We start from the raw sequence: 25,259 nt of genomic DNA on the forward strand, positions 1-25,259 counted from the left end.
AGGGCTGGCCAAATCTAGGAAGGATAAGTGTTTCGGTTTGGACTAGTAGCGATGCGATACCATATTCTTGAAATGAGACCTAAGTTTGATATTCATCAAAAAGTCATGAAGTGACTGTGATACTCAAATTACACCCATCCCATATGACTTCATCCCTTCCATACATCTGGGCCCGGAATCTTGTATGTCGTCTCCTTGCTGGTCCAGAAATCTTGGATATTGATACTTGGATCTGCTCGTATGGTCAGTCAAGTTATCTGTCCCTCTATATTTCAAGCCACCTTACCACTCATCGAATACACCCCCGGGATGCTCGCCCGATATTGTGCCCCCGGCGACACCGTCCCCGACCCCGTGACCTTCAACTGCGCGCAGTTCGGATACCACTGCGGCGGATTGCTATGCAGCGCGATCGTCTCCGTCCGCAACAGATAGTTTCCCGGCTTCAAGCTCCGTGGGATCGTCGAGGTCCAGCTATAGTTCTGGGCGATCATGTCCGCGGACCCCCATTTGCCGTTCGCCAGTACCCCGCTGGACAACCCAGCCTCGTCGATCTTGAACCATTTGCCGCCTTGACCGTTCCAGGAGGAGCACTCGCTGGGGCACTCAGTCATCCAGGTGACCATTGGACCAAGGTTGTGCGCCCTGTTGGGTGTCAGTCGTGTCAGTTCATACTCCAAGGCAAAGCGTCGATGCGGGAGCATATGCCGTACCAACCACTGTTCCAGTACTCCACAACCTCTGAACCGGCGGGCACTTCGGCAGATAGAGGCGCTACCGTTCCAGGGTTGTTGCAGATGATATTGACTGAGGTTGGATCTTGGATGGGGTCAAAACTCTGCCAGTAACGTTGGATGCTTGGCTGTTGATTCGTAGGGGAGTTGTAGGGCTTCATTCTACATGATTATCAACATCAACAGTGCATTGATAGGGTGGTTGAGTATATACCCAGTGTACCACTCTCCGTTGATCTGATACTCCGTGACTCCTCCATGGCCGAGGACGAAAGAAGCCTGCAACAGTGCCGCAGAGATAGCTTGAGTGGCTTTCATGATTCGTTTGAACGACCAGATATCTTCTATACGGCCTTATTGTATTTCCGTATGGTGAAGGAGGTATCTATCAATCAGGAGGAGCGTGCTGCTGACCATTCTACCAACTTATACGTCGCTCAATACCTACCGGACATCACGAACCCCTCCGGACCAACTCCAACCTGTCCTGCTCTCTACCTGATCCCATGGTCCCTGGCAATATCATCGACCCTGTGCTCCGTGCCTGAAATGTTTGCTTCGCAGTAAGTCCGGATGAATTTACCTGCGAATATTAAGTTTGCTCGTGGCTGAACCATGGATCTATCGAATCAGAGAGATCAGTCAATCGTTCGAGGCTCGCTAGAATAGGAAACAGTCCGTGTCTCTTTGGGATGGCAATGGCTTATTGGACATTTAATCTAGACGGTACGCTGGTGGAGATTCTTGGGGACCAACAAAAAGGTCATGAGAGTCCTGCTATTTTCCTGTTAATATATTTGTGACTGTGGTGGCGGACGACATGTTCTGTCTAGAGAACGCGTGGTTGACCGTGTTAGCGCATGGAATCCATCACCTGCCAGGCTGTCACGCTCTGAAGTATCCCAATAAACATTTTGATCTTGGTATTGAATTGCACAGGTACATAGCTCCTAGCCAGCTGGACCAACTGTCCATATTCCCCAAAATCTGCCTCTATTCTCATAGGTACGCAGCATCCACCCAGGTCTTATAAGTGCCTCCTAGAATCTGCGTGATCGGCACCGCACTGCTCAACTTCTTCGAGAACGAAGCCCGTCGGCCTTCCGCGCCCGGTCCAGTGTTCTTGTATTCGCCGTAGTACACATTTTTAGTATTCGGCTCACTGGACTGCCAAACCGACCAGCCCGCCCCGTTTATGACGTTAGACAGCTCGGTGTTTTGGAAGACTACGCGCGAATACGATCGCCAGGGACGGCCGAGGAAGTAGGATCCGGCGGGGACGCTCTCGCCTTTCGCAGCGGTGACCTTGCTGTTGTTGATGACGTAAAAGGATGGGTTGCTATTGCTGTCGCGGCCGTTGGCTAGAAGTGCATCAGTTCCCAGGTTCCAACGCCCAATTCGTAGAATCCAACTTACCAGTAATGTACTTCCCCCCATTGCGGACGCCAATGTCGCACTTCTCAAACCACGCCAGGGATTTTTGTCCGAAGATGAAGTCCGTAGCCCCGGTGATGAGACACTTAGAGAAGTACTGGCTCCCGTCATTCGGCATGACGGTATCCTGGAATCCAAAGAATCCACAGCCGTAGAATCCCTGACTCTTCCCATATGCGCTCAATGCCAACGCCTGCGACCCTTTCCCCCAGGTATTCTCCACGTTGATGTTGTACAACTTGAACCCATCGTTCTTCACCCGCAGCGTCCCCGTCTCGTCATTATTGGGCTTGTTCGCCTGGCTGTTCCGTGCCGAGATTGTCACTTGGTTCTTCTCATACGACGAGGCATCGGGCGTGGATCCCATGATGGTGAGGGCACCCTTATTGGCAGGCACATAGACCTGCTCGTTGTATTTCCCCGGCAATACGAAGATCACGCTCCCTGCCTTCGCGGCGTTGACGGCGCTGGAAATAGTTTTATATTTGCCGCCATTGCCGACGACGAGGGCGCCCGAAGGTGCAGTCGTCCGGCTCTGAGCGATGGCCGCTCCAATGAGCGGGATAACGGAGAGAAACAGACGCATCTTGACCGCAGAGAAACAAAAGAGAGTGTAGGCGGGACCGGAAAAGAGGGACGCGACCCCATCTTGAGCCAAGATCCGGAAAGACTGTTCTTATAAGAAATATAGACTGAGCGACTAAGAGCGGATTAAACAAATACAAGCCAGATACGATCGATCCGGAAAACCTGAAGATCCACCAGTCGTAAAGCTGCGGGTCCATTACCTTCAATTACTTGCCATATCGCTAAAGGACCAGCGTGCGGCGATATTGCATGCCAAGGGCCCTAGACAATGAATGACCACATATGCTGACGGTTGCATGGCCTTGACGGGTTTATGCAAATCAATGGTTTGATTGGGTCCATATTCCTCGAATAAAGAGTAATAAAGGTAAATTTAGAGCACAGAGGGAAGTGGGAGCTCCCAAAGAGACAATATGTTCGCTGGGTGTGGAGATGGGTTGTTTCATATATAAACGTTCACATCCCGGATCTTCCGCTTCATCTTCGGCACCCCAATAATGAAACCAGCACCAGTGCGTTCAAATAAGGTGCCGCAAATTGGGCGGAGAAGCTATTATATGCTGGTCACTTGATAATTCAATCGCAGACGACCTTCACTGAGACACCAATCAGATGACTTGGAGAACAACGGAAAAAGTTATATTCAGCATAGTGGATATCGACGTGCCAACAGAAAATATATCAAGTCCAAAGCCTGCAAGTACCATCCGCGCCAGCAGTAACACACCAAGGATTCCGCGGATGCCAATCTACATCCAGTACGCCGAGCTGGCTCGTCACCTTGTGACCACGCAACGTCTTCAACGGCACGATTGTCGCGTTCTCCATTAGGTCATCCACCACCCTGCCGTGGTACACCTGACACGTGCCATCATCGCTCGCGTCGACAAACAATGGCAATCCACCCGGGTGAACCTTCACGGCACGCACAGCCTTGGTATGGAATCGTAACGTGCGGTACGGGTGGATGGACAGCTCCAGATCATGCCACATCATCCGCTTGTCATAGGCGCCGACGATGAGGTTGTCGCCTCCGGGATGTAGGTCGATGGACGAGATCCATTTCGCGCCGGGTTGGAGAGATTTGACGAGCTGCTGTCGGCTGAGGTCGTAGATCCGGACGGAACGTTGGGTGGCGACGAAGAAGAGCGGTTTGCTGGGATGGAATGTCGCGGTCTGAGGAAGGCCCTTCAGTTTTCGGAACGGCAGCTGGGTGCGGTGCTGAGATAGGGTGTGGATAGCAACCGCGTGAGATTGACCGGATGGCGCGACGGTAGCGAAGTATTCGCCGCGTCGGTGGAAGCAGATGACCTTGACGGTGGCTCGAACCACGATTTTCAGGAGGACGCCTTGCTCTTCTAACTTCGACCCCGGACGACTCCACGTAGATCCTGGGATTTTCTGCGAGGCGGAATTGGTGTCGCCCTTGCCGGTAGCATGACCGAAGCCCATGTCCAACACGGTCCGACTGGCAGACTCCACCGCTGGAGTCATGTTGGGAATCGTCAGTGGGATAACGAAGTAGACCTCGTTGCCCGAAGCGGCAGCCAAAATCAAGGCATCTCGTCCAGGCCGCCATCGCACAGCGTTGATTGGTTCGTCCCCAATCCTGATTCTCTGGAGCTGACGCCCAGTGAGAAGTTCCCACAATCGTACGGTGCCGTCGTCCGCTCCGCTGGCCAGGATCGTGCCGGTGGGATCAACTGCAATACTGCGGACTCGTCCCTCATGCCCAGAAAAGACTGCGGCACACGTGGTAGGGTAAGGCCTTAGCTCTTCGGGATTTGGAAGCTTGGGTAGGAGTGATTCGGGATCGATGTCCAGCTTGCTTCTCCTCACGCGAGGTGCCAAATAGAGGTCCAACGACCGCTCAAAGCGTTCTTTAACGAACCGATCGTACCCAGGAACCTTGTGCAATGCATCATAGTCGCTAGGAAGGAATTCCTTCTCTCTCTCCTCAGGATCCTGGGCCAGCCACGTGTCTTTCTCTTCTTGGTCGGGCAGGTACTCGGGAGGTGGGTGAACGCTCTCTTCGTAGCCCGGAGGAGGGAGCTTCGGTGCAGGGACGTTCATTGGGTGATCAGGCCTGGGCTTCTCGTCTGCCCAAACATCGAATGTCCAAGGATCGGTCTCCTCTTCTTCCGTTTCCTCCGGGGGACGATACGGCTGGATCCTTCCCTCCCTAATAGCCTTCACGATCTTCATGACCTTCTTCGCCTCATGCTTGGATGGGACGAATCGTCGTTTTGGTTCAGGCGCAGCGCTGAGAGGCATGATCTCCGTCTGCCGCGAGAAGTAATCAAACATCTCTGGGTAAGGATCATACCCTTCCTCGGGTATTTCATTCCTCGTGATCTTCTTCAGCATTTCCAGCTCCTCTTGGGTGAGCTCGAGAGGTTTGCCAGTCGCTGGGTCGGTCAACCCGGTCCAGCCTTCTGGCAGCTCAATACTGTTGAGCAAGGTATCCAGCGCATCGCCCTTGGCGGGCCGCATGATTTTCTTGCCGTTGATATCATAGCCGATATGGGGGTATGCGTCGTAGAATGTGAGAGGGATGTCCCCGATCGTGTTCTCGTTGTCCGGGGCGTCGGAATCATCCGTTTCGTAGCCAGGTTCGATTTCTTTGTAGATGTACCGCGGGTTGCCATTGGCGTCGGTCGACACGGTATAGTTGAGCTCAAGATCATTCTCGTCGACTTGTTCAAACCCTGCTTCATCGGAATCCTCAGCGTCGTCGTCGCTCGCTTCCTCGTCCTCGCCGTTGGCACCTGCAGCATTTCGGCGGCTCCGTGAGGCTCTCGTGGGCTTGAGAGCCCGCAATTCTTCCTCAATGAGTCCAGTTACTTTGCCGTTTGACTCTCCTTCATTATCGGAATCTTCCTCGTCCTCTCCCTCTATTTCAACCTCGGAAGCGCTCCCGCTTGCAACAGAAGGGGCTTCACTTCCAGAGTCGTCCAGTTCAAGAGAAGCAAATCGCTCCGTCTCATCGACAACATTAGCAACAGTCTCTTCTGGCTGACGAGTCAGCAGCTTCCTCTTTCTGCCTCGACCTGGTGCTGACATTTTGTCTGTGGATGTCAAGTTAGAAGAGTATTTTGCGGCTCTGTGGACCAAAGATTCCATTGATGCGGAATAATATCGTGAAATTTTACGGATGGCGACAGGGATTTGGTGGTTCAAATAGTCGGCCGGAGTTAGGGCTCTCTTGGTTCAAATAGTCGGCCGGAGCAATGTGGCTTGACCTGGCATTGCCAGAGTTGATGAGTTGATGACTGAATCATTGGCAGCAAGAAGAGCAAAGCATTCACTCTACCCTTCAATTCCACCTTTAATCGGAGAGGCATCATAGTAATATCTTGGAAAGAATCTTTTTTGACATTTACTCGGATAACTTGCGCATACTCTTGCCTAAGTGGAGAAACACTTTGAACATGGACATTGAGCAAAGTTTAGGGAGTCTCTACTAATAATATCGAACCTCATTATTATCACTCGGGATGGCTTCATCGAGCAATCGAGCGTTAAGTCGAACGTTGCTCAATTATACCCGGGTGGGATCTCGGGCTTCTGTGCGATATACTTCCTCTCAGAGCAACAAACACACCGGATCTCCGGCTCCAGTGGAGCAGCCGAAGCAAGACAAGAAGACAATCAAGCAGGTGAATAGGTTTCTAGTATCGCTGAAGTTGCTTTTAGTGACTGACCATCAGTAGTCATCAGCTGCGAAAGGGGAATCTGCGGCAAAGGAACCAGACAAGAAGCCCAAGACGCAAGCCGAGCTTGACGCGGCATTGCGGGAGAAGTTGTCGGGGATGGCAGGAGATGGAGGAGAGTCCGGAGTGGAATATGAGGATGGGAAACCGGTTTCAATGAAGAGAGGAGTCCGGAATAATATGTTTCGGTATATATAAAATCCACTCTAGCCTCGATTGTGGTAGACGCCTCGAATTACAGCATGATAGGAGCATTGGTTTATATAAGTTCCCGGCAAGAAGCCGTTTGAGGCTCTTGGATCAAGTTGTCAATACTATATCATTACATAAGATACATCGGAGTTCTCGAAAACCTGAGCTATTGATGGACCATGATCTCGTGGGTGAAGAAAAGATGGAAAGACTGGAGATGTTTAGGGGGCGATGCAAGATGAAACAAAGCATCGCAAGCTGGTGGAGTTCACGTGTTCCTGCATTAGCCACCCCTGTCGATCATCTCGAATCGGTTGCTCTGATTCGTCGACCCAGCCAGCCCTTCAACCTCAGGCCATAAGGTGTCTCCGGACATTAAAACATTGAATCATCATCTCCAGTTCTCTTCGCCTTCACCCTTTCGACTGACGACGTACAATCTCATCACTGGCTACAATCTTTATTGTTTGCCTTCGTAATTCCGTCCGTCCGTTTGGAAGATTCAGTCCTCTCCACAGTCCTTCCATCGCTCTTTTAATACCCCAATCCTTCCTTTTTCTTTCCCATTTCCTGTCCCTCGCTCCATCCCCTTTTCCTGTCCTCTCCTGTGCCAACCCTTGGATCACGAACCATGCATTTCTCTACCCTCATTTCTGTGGCTCTGGCCGCAGCTCCTGCGGCCGTTTCAGCTGCGGGAACCCTCGGTTTTGCGTTAGGGACTAAGAACCCCGACGGCTCGTGCAAAAGTCAATCGGAGTACGAATCCGACATGGACGCCATCGTCGCCGCATCCGGCAGCACCCTCGTCCGCGGGTACGCCGCTAGCGACTGCAACGCCGCTCAGAACATCCTTCCCGCTGCGAAGGAGAAGGGATTCAAGGTCGTCCTCGGCATATGGCCGGACGTCGAGGAGTCGTTCACCAAAGACACCGAGGCCGTCAAGGAGTACGGAACCAAGTACGAGGACCAGGTCTACGCCATCACGGTGGGCTCGGAGACTCTGTACCGTGGCAACTTCACCGGCGCGGAACTTCTCGAGAAGATCCAGACCGTCAAGAAGATCATGCCGAACACCAAGGTCGGCACCGCCGACTCCTGGAACAAGTACGCCGATGGCACCGCCGACGACGTGATCCGAGGCAAACCCGACATTCTGTACGTCTCCATTTCCCCGACCCCCCAAACGTATTGATCACACTAACACCACGCGTCACAGCCTCATCAACGCGTTTGGCTACTGGCAAGGCCAACCCATCGATAACGCCACCCACACCTACTTCGACGACATGATGCAAGCCATCACGCACATCCAATCTGTCGCCGGCGACACCGACTCCATCGAGATCTGGAACGGCGAGACCGGCTGGCCCACCGACGGCGGCAGCGACTACGGCGCCGCGTCCGCCGGCACCGACAACGCGGCCACCTACTACAGCGAGGGCGTGTGCGGCATGCTGGCGTGGGGCGTCAACGTGTTCTACTTCGAGGCGTTCGACGAGCCGTGGAAGCCGCATACTGTTGGCGACAGCGGGAACGCGGCCGACGAGACGAAGTGGGGGGCGATGGGCGCGGATCGGAAGACCAAGTTCGATTTGAAGTGTTAAGTTTAGCATACTGCATTTCCTAGAGTGAGGGGCGAGGATGTGGTGAGTGTCGGACGTGATGGTATACATTGGCCGATTGCTGGAAGCCGGATTGGCTCCCACGGTTTTGCATAGACGGATATCAAAGATTTAGGCGTACACTATCAGGGCTTTGGATTTGATTCGGCTTGGAAGAGCGTGTAAAGAGTAGAGCTGCCTTTGTGGCGCAAAGTAATTGGACGAAATAATTCAATTCTTGCTGATCTCTATCAATCGTCAGCAGTAGATCATCGGAGTGTCACGGTCACTGTCACCTGTGACTATAGTTTGGTCATGTGCAAAGTAGAGTGATCTTCAATCTTCTCCGAGTGACACTGCATTCCATTCAAGATTGATGCGGGCTAGCACGACCAACACAGGCGATTGCTTCACAGAGAGGAACGAATCTACAGCACGATTGACCAGTTAAGCATCGGACGGAGTTGAATTCATTTCATCATCAAGCTAAAAGCAAACAACGCCTGGGTATCTTCCCACAAATCAAATCTACGCCTGCTCGGCGCCCCTCTTGCCCTCAGTTGGCTCTCGCTCGCCCTTCTTCGACAGCCTGAGCCGCCTCGCCTTCTCTAGCTCCTCCGCGAACTTGCTTTCCAACCGCAGATTCGGTCCCTTGTGGTAGAAGATGTAGATCGGAATGGTGACCGGGATCGCGATGGCAGCCAGGATGATGGTCGGCAAGCTGAGCGTCCACCTCGGATACGTGTCGATGTTTCGATAGAATGGGTGGGCGTAGAGACCAGCGATACCTGCGAGCAAGTCCCGTGCGAAGTCGTTCCCTCCTGTAGCTGACGCCGCATACGGTCCGTATGCCGCCATCATGTAGTCAATAGTTGACTTGTAGATGGCGTAGTTGGACATGCCAACGAGCCCGTTGAAGAGCAGAGGGGCGATCCAGGGGGTGTTTGGCGGGCCGAGCGACGTGAAGGCGAACCCGAGCAGTCCGAGGAACAGTCCAGGAGCCACTGGAAGATGGTCAGCTGCAGGCATCGAAGGCGAGAGAAGGACAGCACATACGGAAGAGGAGGAACCACAGCCGTGATTCCGGAGACATCGAATCAGGATCATGTGCGCGCTTCTTGTTGTGATGCCAGATCACAGGAAGGTAGCAGAGGTACGCGATGAAATAACCGACCAACGACCTGTGCGAAACGTCAGTGATGCCAAACCCGAAATGCAGAGGAACGCATACGAGAGGAAGCAGAGTCCTCTCTGCCAGGGCTCGAACCCCCACTGGTCGAATATGGGACCGAAGGCCTCCATAAATGTGAAGATCAGGGAGTCACTAAATCCACTGAGCAAGGAAAGCCAGAGGACAATGGGCTCCGTCAACAACATTTCGAACGGCCTCCACCAAATGCGTAGGATCTCTCGGAAACTAAACCGATGTTCCTTGAGCTCATTCGGCCCATACACGTTGGGGTCCTTGCCCGACTTCCTCCGCCGCCGCGCCTCGTGGTCAAGAATGACCGTCGCTCTCGTCTCCGGCACTAGGAAGAAATGTGCAATCTGCACCACCCCACCCATGATGAGCAACACCCAGAAGATCCACGAGGGGTCGTCCTCGTGTAGGTCGAAAACGAAGCCCCCGATCATGGCACCAAGAGGCGCGCCACCGACGCTGCTCAGCACGACGAACGCCACCGCGTATTGGAATCCGCTGTCTTCCGGGTGGTATATGTCCGCGATGACACCGAGGGTGACGGATCCTCCAGCCGTGCTCAGGCCGCCAAGGATGCGGCCCGTCAGGACACCGCCGAAGGTTGGGCTGAGGGCGCAGAGAATCTGCCACATGTTGACCAGGAAGAGCGAGAGCTGCTGGGTCGGCCATCTTCCAATCTCCTCGGACCAGGGAGCCCACAACTCGCAACCGAAGGCATAAGCAATCAGGAACATCGACTGCCCCAGACGCGATTTTGTCTGCGAAATGTCGTATCTGTCCGCGATGCCTTCCATGGCCCACCCGTACATCGAGGCATTCGAGTTAATCGAAATCTGGATGCACAGGATGGTGATAAGGATCATCACTTTCTTCCACTTAGGAAAGGCGTAGCCAAGCTGGCTCGCGGCGTCGTCTTCCGTGAGTTCGACTTTGCCATCTTCCCGTTCGGGCCGTTGGTTCTCGCCACCTTGGGCTGCGAGCTCATGTCCCGGAAGTCCCAAAGCTTCATGTTTCTGCTGCCCCTGACGGGCCGAAGTCCGAGAGGTGCGACGGCACCATGATCCGATGTTGAAGAGATGTGACATCGCGGATCAGAACTTTGTGTCAACTGCCGAGAATGTTTCTCATAGTAGACAAGCGAGACTTGAAGAAAAACAAGATTAAAAATGGATTGAAGATGAGATAGAATCAAGATGACGATGCACGGAAAGTCGAACAAATCAGACGAGATCGAGCCTTTTTTGTTTTTTAGGCTTTGATCCGCAGTTTCCCGTAAACATACTACCTTTGGAGTGTCATTAAGAGGGTCCGACTTCAATGCATACAGTGGTGGGCTATGGTCGTCCAAAAAGGCCATCATAACCCTACGGGCAAAGGCGGACCTGCTTCAAGGCGTCATATTTTGAGTAGTACATCGTAACGATGGATTGGGGACGGAAAGGTGGTGCGCATCGATCTCACGATGCAAGCCTCATGGTGAGTTTCTCCTTTTGAGAGTGAGGTCATACTTCTATGGATACGTCATACCCCGGATCCCTCCACGCTCTGTCCGTGAGCGACATGAAGAGAATACCAACACTCCGTGGGGACAACGAAGAATGCGACGATGGCAGACGAGACTTGAGACCATTGGGAAGTGTTTGGGCTAGATTGCTACCGCTGTGGGCGTGACTTGTGGTGTCACTTCATGGTTCCCCAAGCGTGAGAACATGTCATCGTGACGTCTTGAGTGGTGCATAGGAAAGAACTCCAAATTGGATCGCACTTCGTCAATTACTCCATCGGAGCAATTGTGATCGTTATACGTCCCAGAGGGGAGAGAGGTGTATGGGCACTTGGGAGAACCAGTATACTACTCGAAGTTAGAAAGCAATAATGTAGTATATCTCATAGTGGCCTGAATCTTAAATGTGCAAACATGTCTGATATATCGTTAGGCATTATAATTGAAAAGGGACGCAAAGTTATCAGTTTCTCTTAGCTCCAAAGCCAAGTTAGACGACAAGTCTCACGACCATGCCGGGAGACGGCGGATATTTGAAGGCGGTCAGCCCGACATCACGCCGCAGTTCAATTTCGGGAAACAACTTAAGAAAGAAAAATCAACAAAACCAAACAGAAATTGCAGTACCGCACAGGGAATCCAATAAGAAATGTTTCAGAAATGGCAAGCTCCGCAGTGTGCCAACAAACGAAGGGTCGAGGCCGACAATTTGTCTCGTGATTGTCCAGTTTGAAAGACCCTCTCTTCAGAGAGGGGGGAACAGAGCTGAGGAATGCGGAGTGAAATCTCCAAAGGACCACAATTTACCCCATGGAGGGGCCAGAGTTCGTATGATATCAGGCGATGCCTTCACATCGTCAGCATTTTGCGCTTGGTCGCGTTCTAGATCGCGACGTGACTCACCTGCGTGAATCGTATAGTGAGCCGCATCCTGCGGCTTGGCCTCCGATAATCACTGATCGCAGGACGAATGGCCGCGGGGTTTAGTCAGGTACTTGACCGGCGCCACCAATGGGGATTATAGGCTGGTTCACTGCGTTGAAGTTCGCGAAGAGGCGAGAGTGATAGCTATGATGCACCTCGCCAAACTCGAACACCTTGACATTGTGTTCCACGGTGAATATCTTGTTGTAGTTAATCCGTGATATCTTGTCCAATTTGTCACTGCGAGTTCTAGCAGTTACGCGAATTGGTTTTCTCATCGGCTCTTCGCCTCTGACAGCGTTCTCGCCGGGTAAAGGGGAAGGTGGCACTTCTCCAGTATGGATAATTGCATGATCGCTCTTTCTCGTTCCCCATTTCGTAAGTCCTCGTCTTTCATATGTCTGGATAGGCCTGTGATATTGATGAGCACTCCAATTGGTATCGGGTTAGTTGGCTGAGGGGCACTGACAAACATTGGCAGGATCGGTACCCTTCACGGATAACAGTGAAATACCGGATCTTTTGATACGGGGTGTGACCCGTCCCCGTAACCGTGGAGGCTGGTCCCGACTCCTTTGAAGTATCCGGCTCAGACCACAAGACCTTGAACACCTTGACTGCAAGGTCAATTGATGCCGAAATTACCATGAAGAGGAGCTCAAATACCTTGCCGGGGACAAAGAAGCTGGAATTCCGGACTCTGAACCCTGCTTAAAGTCAGATAAAGATAGGAATAGAATTACCGAGTACTGCGTACGGTTATCCGAATTTTCATATTCTCCTAATGTTCCTCTTACGACTCGCTCTTGACCTGAACTGCGTGTTTGTTGAGGGGACCGGGAATTGCTGGATTCTGCACCACTAAGTGGAAAGACACTGGATGTAGGCGAGGTCGTCGCTCGTGCCGCGGTAAAGGTTGGATGAATTTCTGGGGATTGATGTTAGTGGAAGTCCCATGTTTAACACAGGTATCTGATGAAGCTTCAGCGTACGCTCTGCAGTGCCACTATCAACCCTGCCATGAGCTTGAGGCGTCATCTCGCTCCCCTCTTCCTCTCCCTCATCCTCCTCACTCTCCTCCTCATCCTCATCATTGCTTCTTATCCGCAGCCAATAGCGGTATTCTTCCGAGTACTCGTACCGCTCATTTGGCTCTTTGGGATATCGTGTACCGTCGGGCGCAGCAAACATTCCTTCTTCGGCCATCCAATACACGAAAACCCCCAGGACGCCGTCCCAGATTGCCTGCGGGGGTTCAGCCATTCCCCTTGAATGTTCATACCGTGGTCCAGCAGCGTGCTGCGTAAACAGACACGTCAGTTCACCTGCTTATGTACTACATAGTAGTTGCGGCTCTGCGCATCCCCCCCATCAATGAGGGGACGACAAGAAGATTATCCATCACATTTCCGTTCCGATGAGACTAGGATCTAGGAGGTTTGACACCTAAAGTAATGAGGTGCATATGTCCATGTGACACTCATTGGAGCTGGGGGAGCAGGGAAGCCGGGGAAACGCGAGTGGCATGGCCTGTCGTGCAGCTACCCGCAGGGTCTTCTATGGTCGCGTCAAATGGATGTCGCATGAGAGTGCTTGAAGGATGAGCCCAGGGCTAGGGAATAATATGCGGAATGACTCTCTACCGTTCGATAATGGAGGGTAGAAGTCAGACTCGTCTGCGACTCTGCGTAATTCTCCTCAAGTCGCAGAAGCATCCCATCCGGCATTTCCCCCATGCAGAGTAGCCAATCGGACTGATGGAGGGTTGGTTGTCTCGTAAGTGTGTGTGACTGTGACGACGTGGAAATTAGCAAAATACCACAGGTAACGGATATTGGTTATTACCTATCATATTAGTAGGAACTATGGAATAAGAAATACCTAACTAGTTAAGGCAACTTTGACTTGCCAGGTGGATGGTAAGCTACTGTACGGCCCGTTACAGAGGGACTCTCCCGCTGCAGAAGCCTTTTTCGCCCCGCACGCCACCACGAGTGATCTGAGTGATGACTTGAGTAATGAGTGGTAAGTGATGACTGCCGAATCAACGACATCCAACAAAGCCCGGGTCGGTTGGTCACCTGTGGACATTGAGAGCGCCAGAAAAAGCACGTTTGTCTCTCCACCGCAAGGGGGTCCTGTGAGTCCCAACTGGATGGCCACCACCCACCGGCCAACAAGCAAGGCGACCAGAACAGTCCAGTGCGGCTCAAATCCCCTTCGTAGCCCGCTCGTGTAAGACCTTTTGCTCGCCCTTGTTAAGATTTAACAGGGCGAGACCAAAAAACCAGCAGCCTAACAATAACTCCTTTTTCGTTCTCCTACCTAATATCATGTCGTGGCTAAAGCGTCCGCCGCGGTATGTCCACTTACATGCAGTCTTTTGTTAGGCGTGCAATACTATTTTCTGATGGTCCTCTTCTTTTTTGAATGCCAGATATATGATGATGGCTGAGGCTCCCTGGAAGAAACTCGATGGAAATGTAGGGCAGACTTATTTGTCCGAGCCGCAACGGTGAAACCAAGCGTGCGTGGTCTTCTCTGTTCACGAGAGTCTAACAAGCGCAGGAGAAAAATATCATCGATATCAGCGAAGTCGATGGGTCCACAGATTATTCAAGACCGATCCTATACTTCATTACACAATCCGAGGACACCAAGAGACGATCTGGCCTTTGCAGGGCAAGGCAGTGCACCACCCTCGCCTCTATATTCGAGTGCAGATCATGCGCACGATACCTTCCCACAACCTCCCGCGAGAGCAGAGATTATTGCCGGCAATATGTCATCTCCGGAGGGGCCACATCCGACCGGCGAACTCCACGAAAATTGGCTCGGAAACAAGTTGACCGCGTCGCAACGCAGATCCATCCTACAGAAGCACGGCAACGTGGCCAACCTCATCCAAAATGTGCTGGGGTTCCGGGTGGAAGTGGACACCCAATATGCCGTCCTCGGCGGATACAGGAAAAGTGCTATAGAAGCATTTGCACGACTTCACGCGGCGCAAAAACGCGTGTATTCGGAAGGCGGGTTCAAGGCGGAGAAGAAGAACCTCGATCGGATGTTTCAGCAGGCGGACGAAGAATACAAAGTCCTGCAGATGATGGAGGAGAAGCAGCTTCAACGCGTCGAAGAGCTAGGTCGCATCGAATTCAAGCTGTCGGAGCGCGAACGCGCCGCTCAGAATCTTCTGGAAGGGCTTCTTGCCGCCGAGGACGACTACGCACTAATCTCATCCATTCTACTAAACGACGACAACTCCAATAAATCCGACCTAACGGAGTACGCCGAACCCGACCCGCAGTTGGTCCTTGACTTCTACGATCGATCCGGTGATATTGGCATCTATCGAGATCGGCTGCATAACCTCGACTACGAGCATCTCCGCGAAAAGGGGTTACGACACGCTCGGAGCAGCCGTGGTGAGCCGGTCGACCCTCTCGATGATCTATTCTTCGAGGAATATTTCCGCGACAGGAGAGAGATAGTGCTGGATCTCACGCAAGCAAGAGCGGACGCCCGCATTTTGAAGCAGCAGTGCAAAGAGAGAGGGTACCAGTTAGACGGGGGGTCGAGCGTGTCCGAGGGATCCAGTCCGCTGGATCAGTCGAGGCGGGACCATGGGCCTCAACGGTATAAATATGCCATGTTCCACGATGGACCGTACAGCGGAGTGTACCCTCTAGAAGCCCTATTATTCGGCCCTGTCAACAAGCAAAAGATCATCGAAGCTTGGCTGCGTGGTGTCCGCGTATCCGCTCGACCTCAGGCCCTTCGACATCACATCCGACGTAGTACCTCCCCTCGCGAGAACTCGGGAACCGACCTACGGAAAGTCGAGTCGGCGGAGGACGATCGATTGGACTCGAAGTCAGATATGGATGCGATCCGTGACGCGGTCGATCGAGTGTCGGCGGCGGAGAAGAAGAGTTGGCCGCAACCGGCGGGTCAAATGGCCTGGCAACCGGAAGCAATCAAGCATCGGTACTCATTTGGAAGCCTACCCAGCCTTGAGAACCAAGTAGAGGAAGGGAGGAGGAAGAAATTTTCTAAGTCGTTGTCGTCTGTTATAGGGCCAGAGAATCGGCACAAGAATGTTTATCAGTACTCATCCTAAGAGCAGGAGTTCACTTGATATGGCGTTCTATCATTCGGTTGTGGAGATTTAGCAGTGGCGCTTATGGCTTGGACAGGTTGGATTAGACGTCATTGTTATTTTGTAAGATTGAAAGAAGGCTTGCGTCGTCGAAGCACCATTATGGTCTCTGATTCTGTGATTCTTATTCTTCTCACTGCTGCACCGCTGTCCCAAACCCAGAAGCTCGTGCAAGTTCAGAAACCTGGTGCTGAAACGATTTGATATCCCACACCCCCAGCCCCCTAAAGTCCTGCTGATGTACACTCATGTCTCTAATCTTCATACACAATATGTGAATTCAGTCTTGCAGTAGGCTGTTAACTCTCACCAGGATCGATTTCTTGACTTCGCACCTGTTTGTAAGCTCACCCTCCCGTCAGTTGAGAGTCCGAAACCACCAGTGGTAAAAGAAATTGTTCTTCCTATCCTTCGGTTGCGTGAACTGTTGAGCGGGTTTATGTCGACGGCGCCACCAGTGAGAGATCCCTAGGATCTGGGAAATATAAAACTCTTTAGCGTCATCTAAAACCGGCAACAGATCTCCCAATACAGGCACATCCCAAGAGAGTACTCACAAAGTCATAGGTGTTGCATGTGTGACTGCATATACGAAAATCAGCAGCGCTGCGTACGGATACTGCAGTCCAAACCCCCAGATACATATTAGAATTGCGGCCAACTCCAGGATATTGCTCTTTAACCTGTCCTTGACTTTCAAAATCGAAACCAACCAGACCAAACAGGCGATTGTCGTGATAATTGTGGCAGTGGCACCGAAGGCCCAAGCAGTCAAGCTCCTTTTTCTATCTCCTTCACGTTCATACCGAATATTGATGCGCTGAAAGTAAGCGGAATGAACACGGATGCAAAGCTAGATCAGACGCTTGACACTGCCAGGGACCTCTAATAATATTGACTTCGGGATTCGACATACGTCTCGTAATGGGGCAATGCGGAAGATGATAGCATCGCGTCTTCTTGGACTTCAAGTTCTTGTTCTTGAAGTGACATGGAAATCTCTGGAAGCAAGGAAAGGTAGAGATATATTTCACTGGTTTCAACAGTTAGAAATGCTACACCCGCGGTGGTGCGACCATAAATTTCGCGATCGAAACCATTGTACTCGCCAGTAACAAATCCAGTAGTTATTACAGTGTAATAATATCCTGGACAATCTCCCGTACCACGGGGCGGATGCATCCTGTGGATAAACACGTCAACACGTTTGCAGTGCACACAGGAGAATCGAAAATTGACAAGAAGTCCACAGACTCACACGGCGGCTAGATGCAAACGATAACCTTCAAATTTCGACCTTCCGGTCTACAGGCTCTAGGATATGCGTACAAATGGACCTCGCGTATTTTCTCGTCTTTCCCTTCGTGATCTATCCCGCGACCCCTGGAATCAAACTCTTACCCTTGATACTCTTCCACTCGAACATTAAGCTGCTCAGAAACGCCAAGCCGCCCGTTGCGATCGGCAGGATGTAAGAAGTGGTGATGGCCTTATTGTACGCGACCAGGACCTGATCCAGCAGCTGGGGGGCGAATGAATTGACGATTTGTCGTACATTTGTCGCGCCTACGTCGAACAGGATCCGCGGATCCACGCCGGGCGCGAATCGAGGAACTTCTTTGAGGAGAGAGTTCAGGAAGATGTTTTGGGCGATGGAAATGGAAATCGCTCCACCCAAGCTGTTGAAGAAGATCGCGGTTGCATCTGTAGAAATATGAGCGACGGATAGGGGGAGGAGAGAGGGCATTGTTCACTTACTGCCAATGGGCATGTCCTTTAGCGGAAGAACGACTTGAACAGCGATAAAGGGGATCTGGACTGCTGCACCAGCACCGGCACCGGCCAGTATTTGGTACCCAATCCAGATCCCCGCTGGAGAATCCACTTTGAGAGTGAACAATAATCCGGAACCGATCGTGAATACTATAACATATTAAATAACGCATTGTGGATTATCCAGAGGCCAAGAAAACGTACGCGCTGTTCCCACCCATAGAAATGGGGTGTAGTAGCCGAGAATGGTCACAGCTCCGCCTACTATGATTGAAGCAATCGTGTTACTCACGAGATACGATATACATCTGATCCCGGAGTCTTCTGCGGATGTTCCCTTGATGGCCTGGAAGTAAAAAGGTAGGTAGTATATGTGACTGCATATCATTAGTTCCTAGCAAGTGTGCAAAAGGAAAACTGCACTCACGTGTATAGTCCCATCGCTAGAAAGCTTGAGAGAAGCGCAGCAGATCGGACGGTCCGCTGTTTCGCAATGATACGCGGTGGAAGGGTGCCCTCGTCGCCGAGATAGATCTGCAAAGCAATGAAGCAGCTTATGATGAGACCAAATCCAAGTAGACAGCCCCATACTCGAGAATCTTTCCAGGGATGCGTTGTCCCTCCCCACTGCAGGGCCAGTAGAAGACAAGTAATGGCAGAAATAAGGAGGACGGCACCAAGGATGTCTATTTTCTTGATCTTTTCCTTCACGGTCATATGAAGGTATTGCCGTTTTGGGTTCTGAAAGAAGAATAAAACGACTGCCACCGCCAGACCTCCAATGGGGAGGTTGATCCAGAAGCACCTAGAAAAGTTAGTTTGAGTGTCACATAGTCCACCGGGGATGGCAAAAGGGGTTGACCCACCATCTCCATGACGCTCGATCCGTCAGAACTCCGCCGAGGATGGGACCAACAACAGACGAGATACCAAACATGGCAGAAATGGTGGCGATGTAGATCGCTCGGTGCCGGAGGGCTACACTGTACGCCATGATGTTCATCCCTCCGGAAAAGATTGCGGCGGCGCCGACTCCTGCGATCGCTCTCCCGATAATGAGCATCGGGGAGTTGCGAGCAGCAGCGCATATGACGGAACCGACTACAAGCAACGATTAGCACGAGTAGCCAGTTGAGAAAATCCGAATTACCTTCGAAGATGACAATGGCAGTGATAAACGTATACTTGACGTCAAAGTACGTATAGATCTTGCCGAATGTCGGTTGCAGACTCGTCGTTGTCAGCAAGTATGAGCTGCCGTACCATCCAACATCCGGTAAGCTATTGAAGTAGGTCGTGATGGCAGGTATGGCTGTGGCGATGATCGTGTTGTCCAAAGCTATCATGAACGTCGCCGAGCAGAGTCCAGCTGTCAGCAAAATCAGGGGAAGTCCCCTCACGTATCTGCTCGTATCCTCTCGATTCGGATCGTCCTCATCTTCGGTTTGATTGACGGGGTCTCTAGAATCGCTATCTTGTTTCTCTGCATCTCCCCTTCCTGACTGTACGATGCCATTGGCACTACTATTTTGATTATCCGTAACTGCTCTATGAGTTACTGAACCTTCCGAGATTTCTTTCTCAGCGTCTCCATGCTCTTTCTTTTCTGCATCTAAATGATGTGATGGAAGAGTCGACTTTATCTCGCTGAGCGATGATGTCCCCTGTCCTGGTCCACCTTCGGCTGCTGCCGCTGGCGCCACTTTCTCCTCCATGGGGAGGGCTAGTGTTTGTTTATGATGAGACACTTGAGATCGGACAACGAACTTTTTACAACGAAAGTAAGTCTGGCATTGAGCTAGCTTACAATAGAAGAACTTGGAGATGAATCTATCTACTTATACAGCCCTGCAAACGTGTCTGTCCGAGTGAAGGATTGTACCTTGGAGCGGCGGGAGATCCATACGGATCTTTAGCGACCCGAACGCTCTCGGCACCAAGTCTTCTCATGATCTCGCCAAACGCAAGGCATCGACGCATCGTTGAACCGTCTAAGCGAGCCGTTTCCCGGGCGCTCGATCGTCAACATACTTCGCCTCCTGGGCAGCTCCACAGACAGGGAAGCGGACTCCAACCGACCTGTGCGTGATACAAATCTGGCGGATATCCTCACAAGGAGATGCAACCGAAGATCGACGTCGACCAATCACACGCACGAGTGTACGATGGGAGTACGATTCATAGCAGCCTTTCATCTCTGCGAGGCTTTTGCCAACCCGGTGATACTGGGGAGCCGCAAGGTCAACCGGGAATCGAAAAGATCGATCCATTCACGAAGGCTGCGGAACGAATTCCATACGATACATGTACAGTTTTAACATTACATCCATCCACCCGAAAAGACTATAGTCGCTGATGGCCCGATCCTTGCCTCTCCTATTCCATTGCCAGCTGTTGTCCTTCTCCTGCAGTTCACATCTTCAAGTCTCAGCAGTTCCTCCTGTTTGCGACTCTTTTTGTTGACTGCCACGACCCCTCGTCTATATCAGGTCGTTTTCTTCGATTGAAATTCATCTTTAGCAATTTATTAGTGCTCCATCTTCCAAGTCCGAAAGACCGTGAACTTACCTGAAGTCAGACTCGTCGTTTGCTCAGCGAGTCTTAGTGTTCTTCTTCCCCTTTCCCGTTCTCGCAGGCCTCTGAGTAGCCGGCGCATTTTCAATGACACACTCTCCGCAGGCATCGTCCATCGTGAGGGTCTGCCAGATCTCCCCGCCGATGCATTGTCGCTGGACCATGGCGGCCTCGGAGCAGTACGCCGCGAAGACCATGTTGGTGTGACCGCATGGATGTGTGTGTGCGTAGAACCGACACATGATGTTTGGAGAAGTAGCAATGGCTTCGAGAGAACCGGTCACGCTGGAGAGAAGATGTGGGTAAGATTCGCTGGCTGAAAACGACAAGGATGGATTGGTGAGGGAGGGAATTGGGTTCGAATGGAGACTGAAGTCACAAGGGGGGACGAATTGTAAGTAAGGACTGCGATTGCGATGATTGCGATGAGCGTGCCAACACGTTGCCGTGTCACATCCCGGTTTTATATGCCCACCATACCACTTCTCCTCTCTTTCCTCTCGAGCTCACCGTCAACCCAAGCAATCAATGGGCGCGTAACGTTGCCTTCCCGCATCCTGCTAGGAGGGACCCGGCCGTGCATCGCGAAATGATCTGCCAACAGCCTCACTGTGGCCAGATTTTCATGATGGTCCATGTGTAGGTCTGTGTGTCGAAGGGGAGCGAAGGGACTGGCGCGGCGTCTGCAGCGACGCTGATCAGTGAAGGCAAGCCCGGTTCGGGTATCGAAGTTTTGGGAGCACAAGCGTGGGCACGTCGGTTAGATGTGGTAACCGGCAGGAAAGGCAGGAAAGATGTGCCTCTTGCAGAAGAGGTGGAAAGAGGAGATATATTGATCGGGGCAATCAGTGTTACTAAAGGAAAGATATGCCTATTCAGTATACCACCATTACATCTTTTATTGAGAATATACCAAGTTTGGAGAGATAATATCAGGTTCAATAACGAAGCACCTTGAATTCGAACGTGTATCTACGCGACATCCGCGTGTAGAGCAACCACGGCACAAAGATTGAAGATTGAGTTCAAAAAACAGTGGAGTCGGATCGGACATCTCTCCTGGATCCAGGTCGGTGGGAATCGGGAAGACGCAGAGACTCGCGTGGAATAAAGCGTGGAATAGCGCTAGAAGGTCGATCACATGGGAACGAGCAGAGGCAGAGGCACGTTCAGACAACCTTCGCCATCCATTGTTTGTGACGGACAGCGAAGGGCCCTGCAAGGCGCACAAATTTTTTGATTTGCTGACGGAGGTAACCGAGCGCTTCCATCCGCGTCGCGGTTGGTTGGCTTCCCAAATCCTTCTCATAGCCCACCTCTTTCCATGATCGACATACAAACTTGGTGGGACGATGTCCTTAAAATGTACGATGCGGATAAGTCCGGCACGGTAGAGGGAGAGATATGATCCGTCGCATAAGCTTTCCGGGCCGTGTTTGTACCTCTGACGCCAGAATGTTCCGCACGTGTTTGCTTCACGGGGTGATTGGCATCAACTGAATTTCGTCCCAGCCCTTGGATTCAGGCATAATCTAAAGGCCATGTCACCAAGAAATGACGCTGTCCACCGCATGGTAGGCGAAGGTGATGGCCACGACTCGAAGCGTGATATTTGCGCCAGTACTCATCCGAAAGTGACGCGAAACTCTATTTCGCGGATCTTACACTTCGCCGTAGCTCAACGGCCGACTCCCCACCCCCCGGGGAACGCAAGAGCGCCGTGACGGGAAAGCCACGGAATTGGTGGTCGACTCGCCTTGATGCTCCGTCGTCGTGCTCGCCGATCCCATCCTTATCACCAAACCACGTGGATGGCGAATTGCTCACGCTGAACCCAGCCTAGCCCAATGCTCGTTTTCCCCGTCCGGAAAACCCAAACCCACCTCGTCCACTCCCATCGGGCCCTCGCGGTTCACGGATCGGTTGCTGTGCGTCATCGTTGGTAGGGGTTGCGGCTCCACGATCTGATGGATCCCGCCGTTGCGCGTACGCGCTGCCTGGTTTGGCCGTATAGCTTGGATCGAAAAGCTGTTTCTTTTGCGCCGTCGCGGACCTTGCTGGCGACTGCCCTGGCGACGGACGGGGGCTGTGGGAGGAGTCTCGGTCGTTGATGCCTCGCCCTCGTCCCTTTCCTCGGGGTGGGTTCCTGCTCCCGCTGTTGTTCCGCGAGTGGCGTTGGGATTTCGAGCTCTCTTGATCTTCGGCGTTGGAGCTGCTCGTCCCGAATAACCTGGCGCGAACTTCCTCGTATCGTGCGGCTTTCTCCTCGCGCTCTTTTCGAGCACGTTCCTGTCGCTCCTGGAATGACGCCACGTATTTCTTGCGGCGCTCCTCTTCGCTGTCGTCCTCGTCGTCCATGACTGTGAGAGCCCCCACGCCGGCTGCAAGGTCCGTCTTCGGGGCCGCGGCGGGCGGCTTGCGGCTGAGGACTTTGACGGCTGGTTTGAAGTCGGACTTGAAGGGGACCTTCTCCTGCGCCGCCAAGAAGAGGTCCGCTGGCTTCTCAATGGATCGTTCGGCATCACTGTAGAAGGTCAGACATGTGGCTATGCGTGTCTCGTTCTATGGCGTCCTTACGCGCTCTCCCATAATGCCCGATTCGCCTCTTGATGCTTCGCTCTGCGTTCGGCTCGGGTCAGGATCACAGGATCTCTGGCGCTAGCCGGCTTCGCTTCTTCTTTCTAAGTACTGGTGAGTATTCGACAGCAGGAGGCATGAATAGATGCACGTACATCGGCAATAGATTCCCAATCATCGTCCCATGCGCTAGACATGGCGGACTTGTTACTCATGGCGGCTAGCTGTTAGGGATATTGAACAGGTACGGAACTAAGTCGGTCTTGGGATTGATGGAGGCTTGAAGAGACATGTCGATGCGAAGGTGGATTCTAGAAAGGGGATTCCGAAGTCAATCGCCTAATATCAATCATGATGGCCAAGGTCGGGGAATGATGCTGATCTCCAATATCCAACAGGAGACCTGACACTCTCAAGGACGGAGCAGAGAAGCTAGCCAGGGACACAACAGAAATGAAAGCCTCAGGCAGTTAGGCATCAAACACACGTGCTCCAGTCACGTGTATTTGCCGTGATTTGCGGGGCACTCCGCCACAGTAGGGATGATATACGCCACATTTGTGGTCCAAGGCCCAAGCCGCCAAGCGTCGAGGCCTAGGCACGGACCATATCTCTCATGGCAACAGTTTGGAGACGAGATGAGATTCATGAGAGTTCATCGTTATATTCAACTCGAGAACCAAATGGCCTCTTTATAGATCCTGGCCACCAGCTAGCCTTGATATTATTATATGGCTTTATTAGGAGGACCCTCACCAATGCATGCTACATAGGAAGAGCTTGTGTGCATAACACCGTGCTGATGTCTAGTCAGTAGCTTCGTGTTGAGTGCTCGTCCACACAGTATATCACCTGCCGGTTGCGCCTTGTGCAAGTCTTCCCTTCCTATCTACCTTTAGATCTCCTTCCCAGTTCCATAGACACGATCTCGTCCATACCCATAATCCCGGCATATCAATTTGCCCTGTACTGGAAATTCCATCCCAGCGCGCTTCTTCATCGTAGCCAAACGGTACCACAGGTCTAATCCGCAGCCATCTACAGGCAAACCTTTCGGTATGCACAAACCGTCTCCAATATCCAACACAACCGACACGGGCATCCCGCCGCCTTCTTTCCCTCAAGTCACCCCTTCCACCCCTCCTCGTCCCGGTTTATCGGCCGCAGCTCCAGACCCATCCGACCTCACCCCTCCCACCTCGCTCGGCCCCAGCTCACACCCTCCCTCAGCGTCCACATCCTCCCTCACCATCGGCCTGAAGAACGCGAACGGCAAGAGAACCCATTCCCGCACCGACCTCGACATCATGGGCCCCCCCGCCGAGCCACCCGGGCCGTCCACTTCCATCTCCACCCCTGCTCCCACCTCCGCGTCCGCGCAAACCGGGACCAAGCGCGCGCACCCGGACTTCGCCGCTATCCACGGACATCGCCTTTCTACATCCTTGGATTTTCGCCCTAGTACGCCGAATCACGCGGGCATCGTGCCAGAGGGGAATACCTTTGTGCACAAGCCCAGCGGCTACGTCTGGCCGGCCGAGGGGTACGAGGAGTCGCCGGGATATAGCTGGACGAATGAGAAGGCGTTGGAGGAATATGCGCGGGCGATGGACTCGCTCGTGCATGTGGAGATGATCGAGGGTTAGTCAATTCCGGCATTGATGCGAAAGATCGATGTTAATAACCGCGTAGCTCGATTCGGTGACCCGCTGTTGGCGAAGCGACGGAAGGAGAAACAGCTGCAACAGCCGCAGCAGGCGGATGAGGCTATGAAATGACAGATTCCTCAATCAACACCAAGAGAGACAAGGGTTGCTGAGCCAGGAGATGATCGATTGACCGCGTCGGGTGGGCTGATGTACTTTCTTGGGAGGCGGAAGTCTCGTGCTCTACTACAGTTGCTACGGACCGAATACCATCAATCTATTACTGAGGGGAGCTGCTGCAGAGAGAAAAGTATTTCGGCAAAACTATATACTCTGAAATACACAGCTTTAACGCATTCGCAATTGAAGTCGTCTAGCCAACCCAATCACCGTCATGACATCGTATCCCGTAACGCCACGCAAATGCTCCTCAGAAAGGCGATCTCCAACCCCTCTATATCGCATCGCTATCATCCCCATCATCCAGCACGTCGTCATCCTCTTCCTTCCCTTTCTCCATCTCCTCCACCAGATCCTCCCCATCCATCGTCGTCTCCCCCTGCTCCTCCTCCTCCTCCTCCTCCTCCTCCACCTCATCATGCTCCAACTCCTCCCCCTCCCCCTCCCCCTCCTCCGCCA

General features: G+C 52.4%; 15 protein-coding genes across 15 annotated transcripts in view; 4 read left to right on the forward strand and 11 right to left on the reverse strand.

Moving 5' to 3' along the window:
- Positions 1-149: 149 nt before the first annotated feature.
- Positions 150-1,052, reverse strand: P152DRAFT_463291 (glycoside hydrolase family 61 protein; the record flags this gene model as incomplete). The annotated part of the gene is made up of 4 exons (XM_033680489.1): positions 150-232; positions 287-645; positions 714-896; positions 949-1,052. The coding sequence occupies 4 exons, from the start codon at positions 1,050-1,052 to the stop codon at positions 150-152; spliced, it is 729 nt and encodes a 242-aa protein (XP_033538575.1).
- Positions 1,053-1,684: 632 nt separating this feature from the next.
- On the reverse strand, positions 1,685-3,151 carry P152DRAFT_504401 (pectinesterase-like protein). The gene is made up of 2 exons (XM_033682368.1): positions 2,151-3,151; positions 1,685-2,095 (listed from the first exon to the last, which is right to left on the reverse strand). The coding sequence occupies exons 1-2, from the start codon at positions 2,752-2,754 to the stop codon at positions 1,734-1,736; spliced, it is 966 nt and encodes a 321-aa protein (XP_033538576.1). The 5' UTR covers positions 2,755-3,151; the 3' UTR covers positions 1,685-1,733.
- On the reverse strand, positions 3,151-5,862 carry P152DRAFT_453554 (putative ribosome biogenesis protein Erb1). The gene has a single exon (XM_033678396.1). The coding sequence runs from the start codon at positions 5,817-5,819 to the stop codon at positions 3,438-3,440; it is 2,382 nt and encodes a 793-aa protein (XP_033538577.1). The 5' UTR covers positions 5,820-5,862; the 3' UTR covers positions 3,151-3,437.
- A 391-nt stretch (positions 5,863-6,253) lies between these two features.
- P152DRAFT_469457 (uncharacterized protein) lies at positions 6,254-6,667 on the forward strand (the record flags this gene model as incomplete). The annotated part of the gene is made up of 2 exons (XM_033680903.1): positions 6,254-6,415; positions 6,470-6,667. The coding sequence occupies 2 exons, from the start codon at positions 6,254-6,256 to the stop codon at positions 6,665-6,667; spliced, it is 360 nt and encodes a 119-aa protein (XP_033538578.1).
- Positions 6,668-7,148: 481 nt separating this feature from the next.
- P152DRAFT_504403 (glucan 1,3-beta-glucosidase-like protein) lies at positions 7,149-8,415 on the forward strand. The gene is made up of 2 exons (XM_033682369.1): positions 7,149-7,816; positions 7,878-8,415. The coding sequence occupies exons 1-2, from the start codon at positions 7,293-7,295 to the stop codon at positions 8,263-8,265; spliced, it is 912 nt and encodes a 303-aa protein (XP_033538579.1). The 5' UTR covers positions 7,149-7,292; the 3' UTR covers positions 8,266-8,415.
- A 375-nt stretch (positions 8,416-8,790) lies between these two features.
- On the reverse strand, positions 8,791-10,548 carry P152DRAFT_387065 (MFS general substrate transporter; the record flags this gene model as incomplete). Its single annotated transcript, XM_033675867.1, has 3 exons — positions 8,791-9,266; positions 9,319-9,443; positions 9,494-10,548. The coding sequence occupies 3 exons, from the start codon at positions 10,546-10,548 to the stop codon at positions 8,791-8,793; spliced, it is 1,656 nt and encodes a 551-aa protein (XP_033538580.1).
- Positions 10,549-11,914: 1,366 nt separating this feature from the next.
- On the reverse strand, positions 11,915-12,670 carry P152DRAFT_4804 (uncharacterized protein). Its single transcript, XM_033681765.1, has 3 exons — positions 12,649-12,670; positions 12,361-12,598; positions 11,915-12,302 (listed from the first exon to the last, which is right to left on the reverse strand). Exons 2-3 carry the CDS (start codon positions 12,537-12,539, stop codon positions 11,951-11,953), a joined length of 531 nt encoding a protein of 176 aa, XP_033538581.1. The 5' UTR covers positions 12,540-12,598; positions 12,649-12,670; the 3' UTR covers positions 11,915-11,950.
- P152DRAFT_4666 (uncharacterized protein) lies at positions 12,562-13,306 on the reverse strand. The gene is made up of 2 exons (XM_033680700.1): positions 12,649-13,306; positions 12,562-12,598 (listed from the first exon to the last, which is right to left on the reverse strand). Exon 1 carries the CDS (start codon positions 13,152-13,154, stop codon positions 12,753-12,755), a length of 402 nt encoding a protein of 133 aa, XP_033538582.1. The 5' UTR covers positions 13,155-13,306; the 3' UTR covers positions 12,562-12,598; positions 12,649-12,752.
- Positions 13,307-14,174: 868 nt separating this feature from the next.
- On the forward strand, positions 14,175-15,766 carry P152DRAFT_4976 (uncharacterized protein). The gene is made up of 3 exons (XM_033682270.1): positions 14,175-14,374; positions 14,460-15,395; positions 15,433-15,766. Exons 1-3 carry the CDS (start codon positions 14,367-14,369, stop codon positions 15,455-15,457), a joined length of 969 nt encoding a protein of 322 aa, XP_033538583.1. The 5' UTR covers positions 14,175-14,366; the 3' UTR covers positions 15,458-15,766.
- Positions 15,767-17,419: 1,653 nt separating this feature from the next.
- On the reverse strand, positions 17,420-19,538 carry P152DRAFT_387202 (MFS transporter; the record flags this gene model as incomplete). Its single annotated transcript, XM_033675876.1, has 6 exons — positions 17,420-17,754; positions 17,809-17,973; positions 18,028-18,200; positions 18,251-18,628; positions 18,690-18,924; positions 18,974-19,538. 6 exons carry the CDS (start codon positions 19,536-19,538, stop codon positions 17,420-17,422), a joined length of 1,851 nt encoding a protein of 616 aa, XP_033538584.1.
- A 688-nt stretch (positions 19,539-20,226) lies between these two features.
- On the reverse strand, positions 20,227-20,749 carry P152DRAFT_4711 (uncharacterized protein). The gene is made up of 2 exons (XM_033681026.1): positions 20,392-20,749; positions 20,227-20,337 (listed from the first exon to the last, which is right to left on the reverse strand). The coding sequence occupies exon 1, from the start codon at positions 20,637-20,639 to the stop codon at positions 20,415-20,417; it is 225 nt and encodes a 74-aa protein (XP_033538585.1). The 5' UTR covers positions 20,640-20,749; the 3' UTR covers positions 20,227-20,337; positions 20,392-20,414.
- Positions 20,750-21,141: 392 nt separating this feature from the next.
- Positions 21,142-21,963, reverse strand: P152DRAFT_4921 (uncharacterized protein). Its single transcript, XM_033682177.1, has 2 exons — positions 21,311-21,963; positions 21,142-21,251 (listed from the first exon to the last, which is right to left on the reverse strand). The coding sequence occupies exons 1-2, from the start codon at positions 21,704-21,706 to the stop codon at positions 21,249-21,251; spliced, it is 399 nt and encodes a 132-aa protein (XP_033538586.1). The 5' UTR covers positions 21,707-21,963; the 3' UTR covers positions 21,142-21,248.
- An 8-nt stretch (positions 21,964-21,971) lies between these two features.
- On the reverse strand, positions 21,972-23,352 carry P152DRAFT_4718 (uncharacterized protein). Its single transcript, XM_033681099.1, has 3 exons — positions 23,130-23,352; positions 22,975-23,078; positions 21,972-22,921 (listed from the first exon to the last, which is right to left on the reverse strand). Exons 1-3 carry the CDS (start codon positions 23,187-23,189, stop codon positions 22,237-22,239), a joined length of 849 nt encoding a protein of 282 aa, XP_033538587.1. The 5' UTR covers positions 23,190-23,352; the 3' UTR covers positions 21,972-22,236.
- Positions 23,353-23,642: 290 nt separating this feature from the next.
- On the forward strand, positions 23,643-25,247 carry P152DRAFT_453561 (uncharacterized protein). Its single transcript, XM_033678397.1, has 2 exons — positions 23,643-24,615; positions 24,667-25,247. Exons 1-2 carry the CDS (start codon positions 24,033-24,035, stop codon positions 24,750-24,752), a joined length of 669 nt encoding a protein of 222 aa, XP_033538588.1. The 5' UTR covers positions 23,643-24,032; the 3' UTR covers positions 24,753-25,247.
- The window catches only part of P152DRAFT_504406 (histone-fold-containing protein), a gene marked incomplete at its 3' end in the record, with an annotated part of 1,192 nt that continues 1,007 nt past the window's right edge, over positions 25,075-25,259 (reverse strand). Inside the window, exon 4 of the mRNA XM_033682370.1 lies at positions 25,075-25,251. Within this exon, the coding sequence (XP_033538589.1) occupies positions 25,075-25,251 (177 nt within the window). The remainder of the gene's footprint in view (positions 25,252-25,259) is intronic.

The sequence above is a fragment of the Eremomyces bilateralis genome (assembly GCF_010015585.1).
Source record: "Eremomyces bilateralis CBS 781.70 unplaced genomic scaffold P152scaffold_1, whole genome shotgun sequence".
Taxonomy (NCBI): Eukaryota; Fungi; Ascomycota; class Dothideomycetes; order Eremomycetales; family Eremomycetaceae; genus Eremomyces; species Eremomyces bilateralis.

Coding starts and splice junctions, on each gene's coding strand:
- P152DRAFT_504401 (XM_033682368.1), bottom strand. CDS start 2,754: ATGCGTCTGTTTCTCTCCGTTATCCCGCTCATTGGAGCGGCCATCGCT. Junction 2,096..2,150: donor TGGGGGGAAGTACATTACTG/GTAAGTTGGATT, acceptor ATGCACTTCTAG/CCAACGGCCGCGACAGCAAT.
- P152DRAFT_453554 (XM_033678396.1), bottom strand. CDS start 5,819: ATGTCAGCACCAGGTCGAGGCAGAAAGAGGAAGCTGCTGACTCGTCAG.
- P152DRAFT_504403 (XM_033682369.1), top strand. CDS start 7,293: ATGCATTTCTCTACCCTCATTTCTGTGGCTCTGGCCGCAGCTCCTGCG. Junction 7,817..7,877: donor CGAGGCAAACCCGACATTCT/GTACGTCTCCAT, acceptor CACGCGTCACAG/CCTCATCAACGCGTTTGGCT.
- P152DRAFT_4804 (XM_033681765.1), bottom strand. CDS start 12,539: ATGGTAATTTCGGCATCAATTGACCTTGCAGTCAAGGTGTTCAAGGTC. Junction 12,303..12,360: donor TACCGATCCTGCCAATGTTT/GTCAGTGCCCCT, acceptor TCAATATCACAG/GCCTATCCAGACATATGAAA.
- P152DRAFT_4666 (XM_033680700.1), bottom strand. CDS start 13,154: ATGGCTGAACCCCCGCAGGCAATCTGGGACGGCGTCCTGGGGGTTTTC.
- P152DRAFT_4976 (XM_033682270.1), top strand. Junction 15,396..15,432: donor GAGATAGTGCTGGATCTCAC/GCAAGCAAGAGC, acceptor TTGAAGCAGCAG/TGCAAAGAGAGAGGGTACCA.
- P152DRAFT_4711 (XM_033681026.1), bottom strand. CDS start 20,639: ATGTGTCGGTTCTACGCACACACACATCCATGCGGTCACACCAACATG.
- P152DRAFT_4921 (XM_033682177.1), bottom strand. CDS start 21,706: ATGAGAAGGATTTGGGAAGCCAACCAACCGCGACGCGGATGGAAGCGC.
- P152DRAFT_4718 (XM_033681099.1), bottom strand. CDS start 23,189: ATGAGTAACAAGTCCGCCATGTCTAGCGCATGGGACGATGATTGGGAA. Junction 23,079..23,129: donor ATTGGGAATCTATTGCCGAT/GTACGTGCATCT, acceptor ACCAGTACTTAG/AAAGAAGAAGCGAAGCCGGC. Junction 22,922..22,974: donor CGGGCATTATGGGAGAGCGC/GTAAGGACGCCA, acceptor GACCTTCTACAG/TGATGCCGAACGATCCATTG.
- P152DRAFT_453561 (XM_033678397.1), top strand. CDS start 24,033: ATGCACAAACCGTCTCCAATATCCAACACAACCGACACGGGCATCCCG. Junction 24,616..24,666: donor GCATGTGGAGATGATCGAGG/GTTAGTCAATTC, acceptor ATAACCGCGTAG/CTCGATTCGGTGACCCGCTG.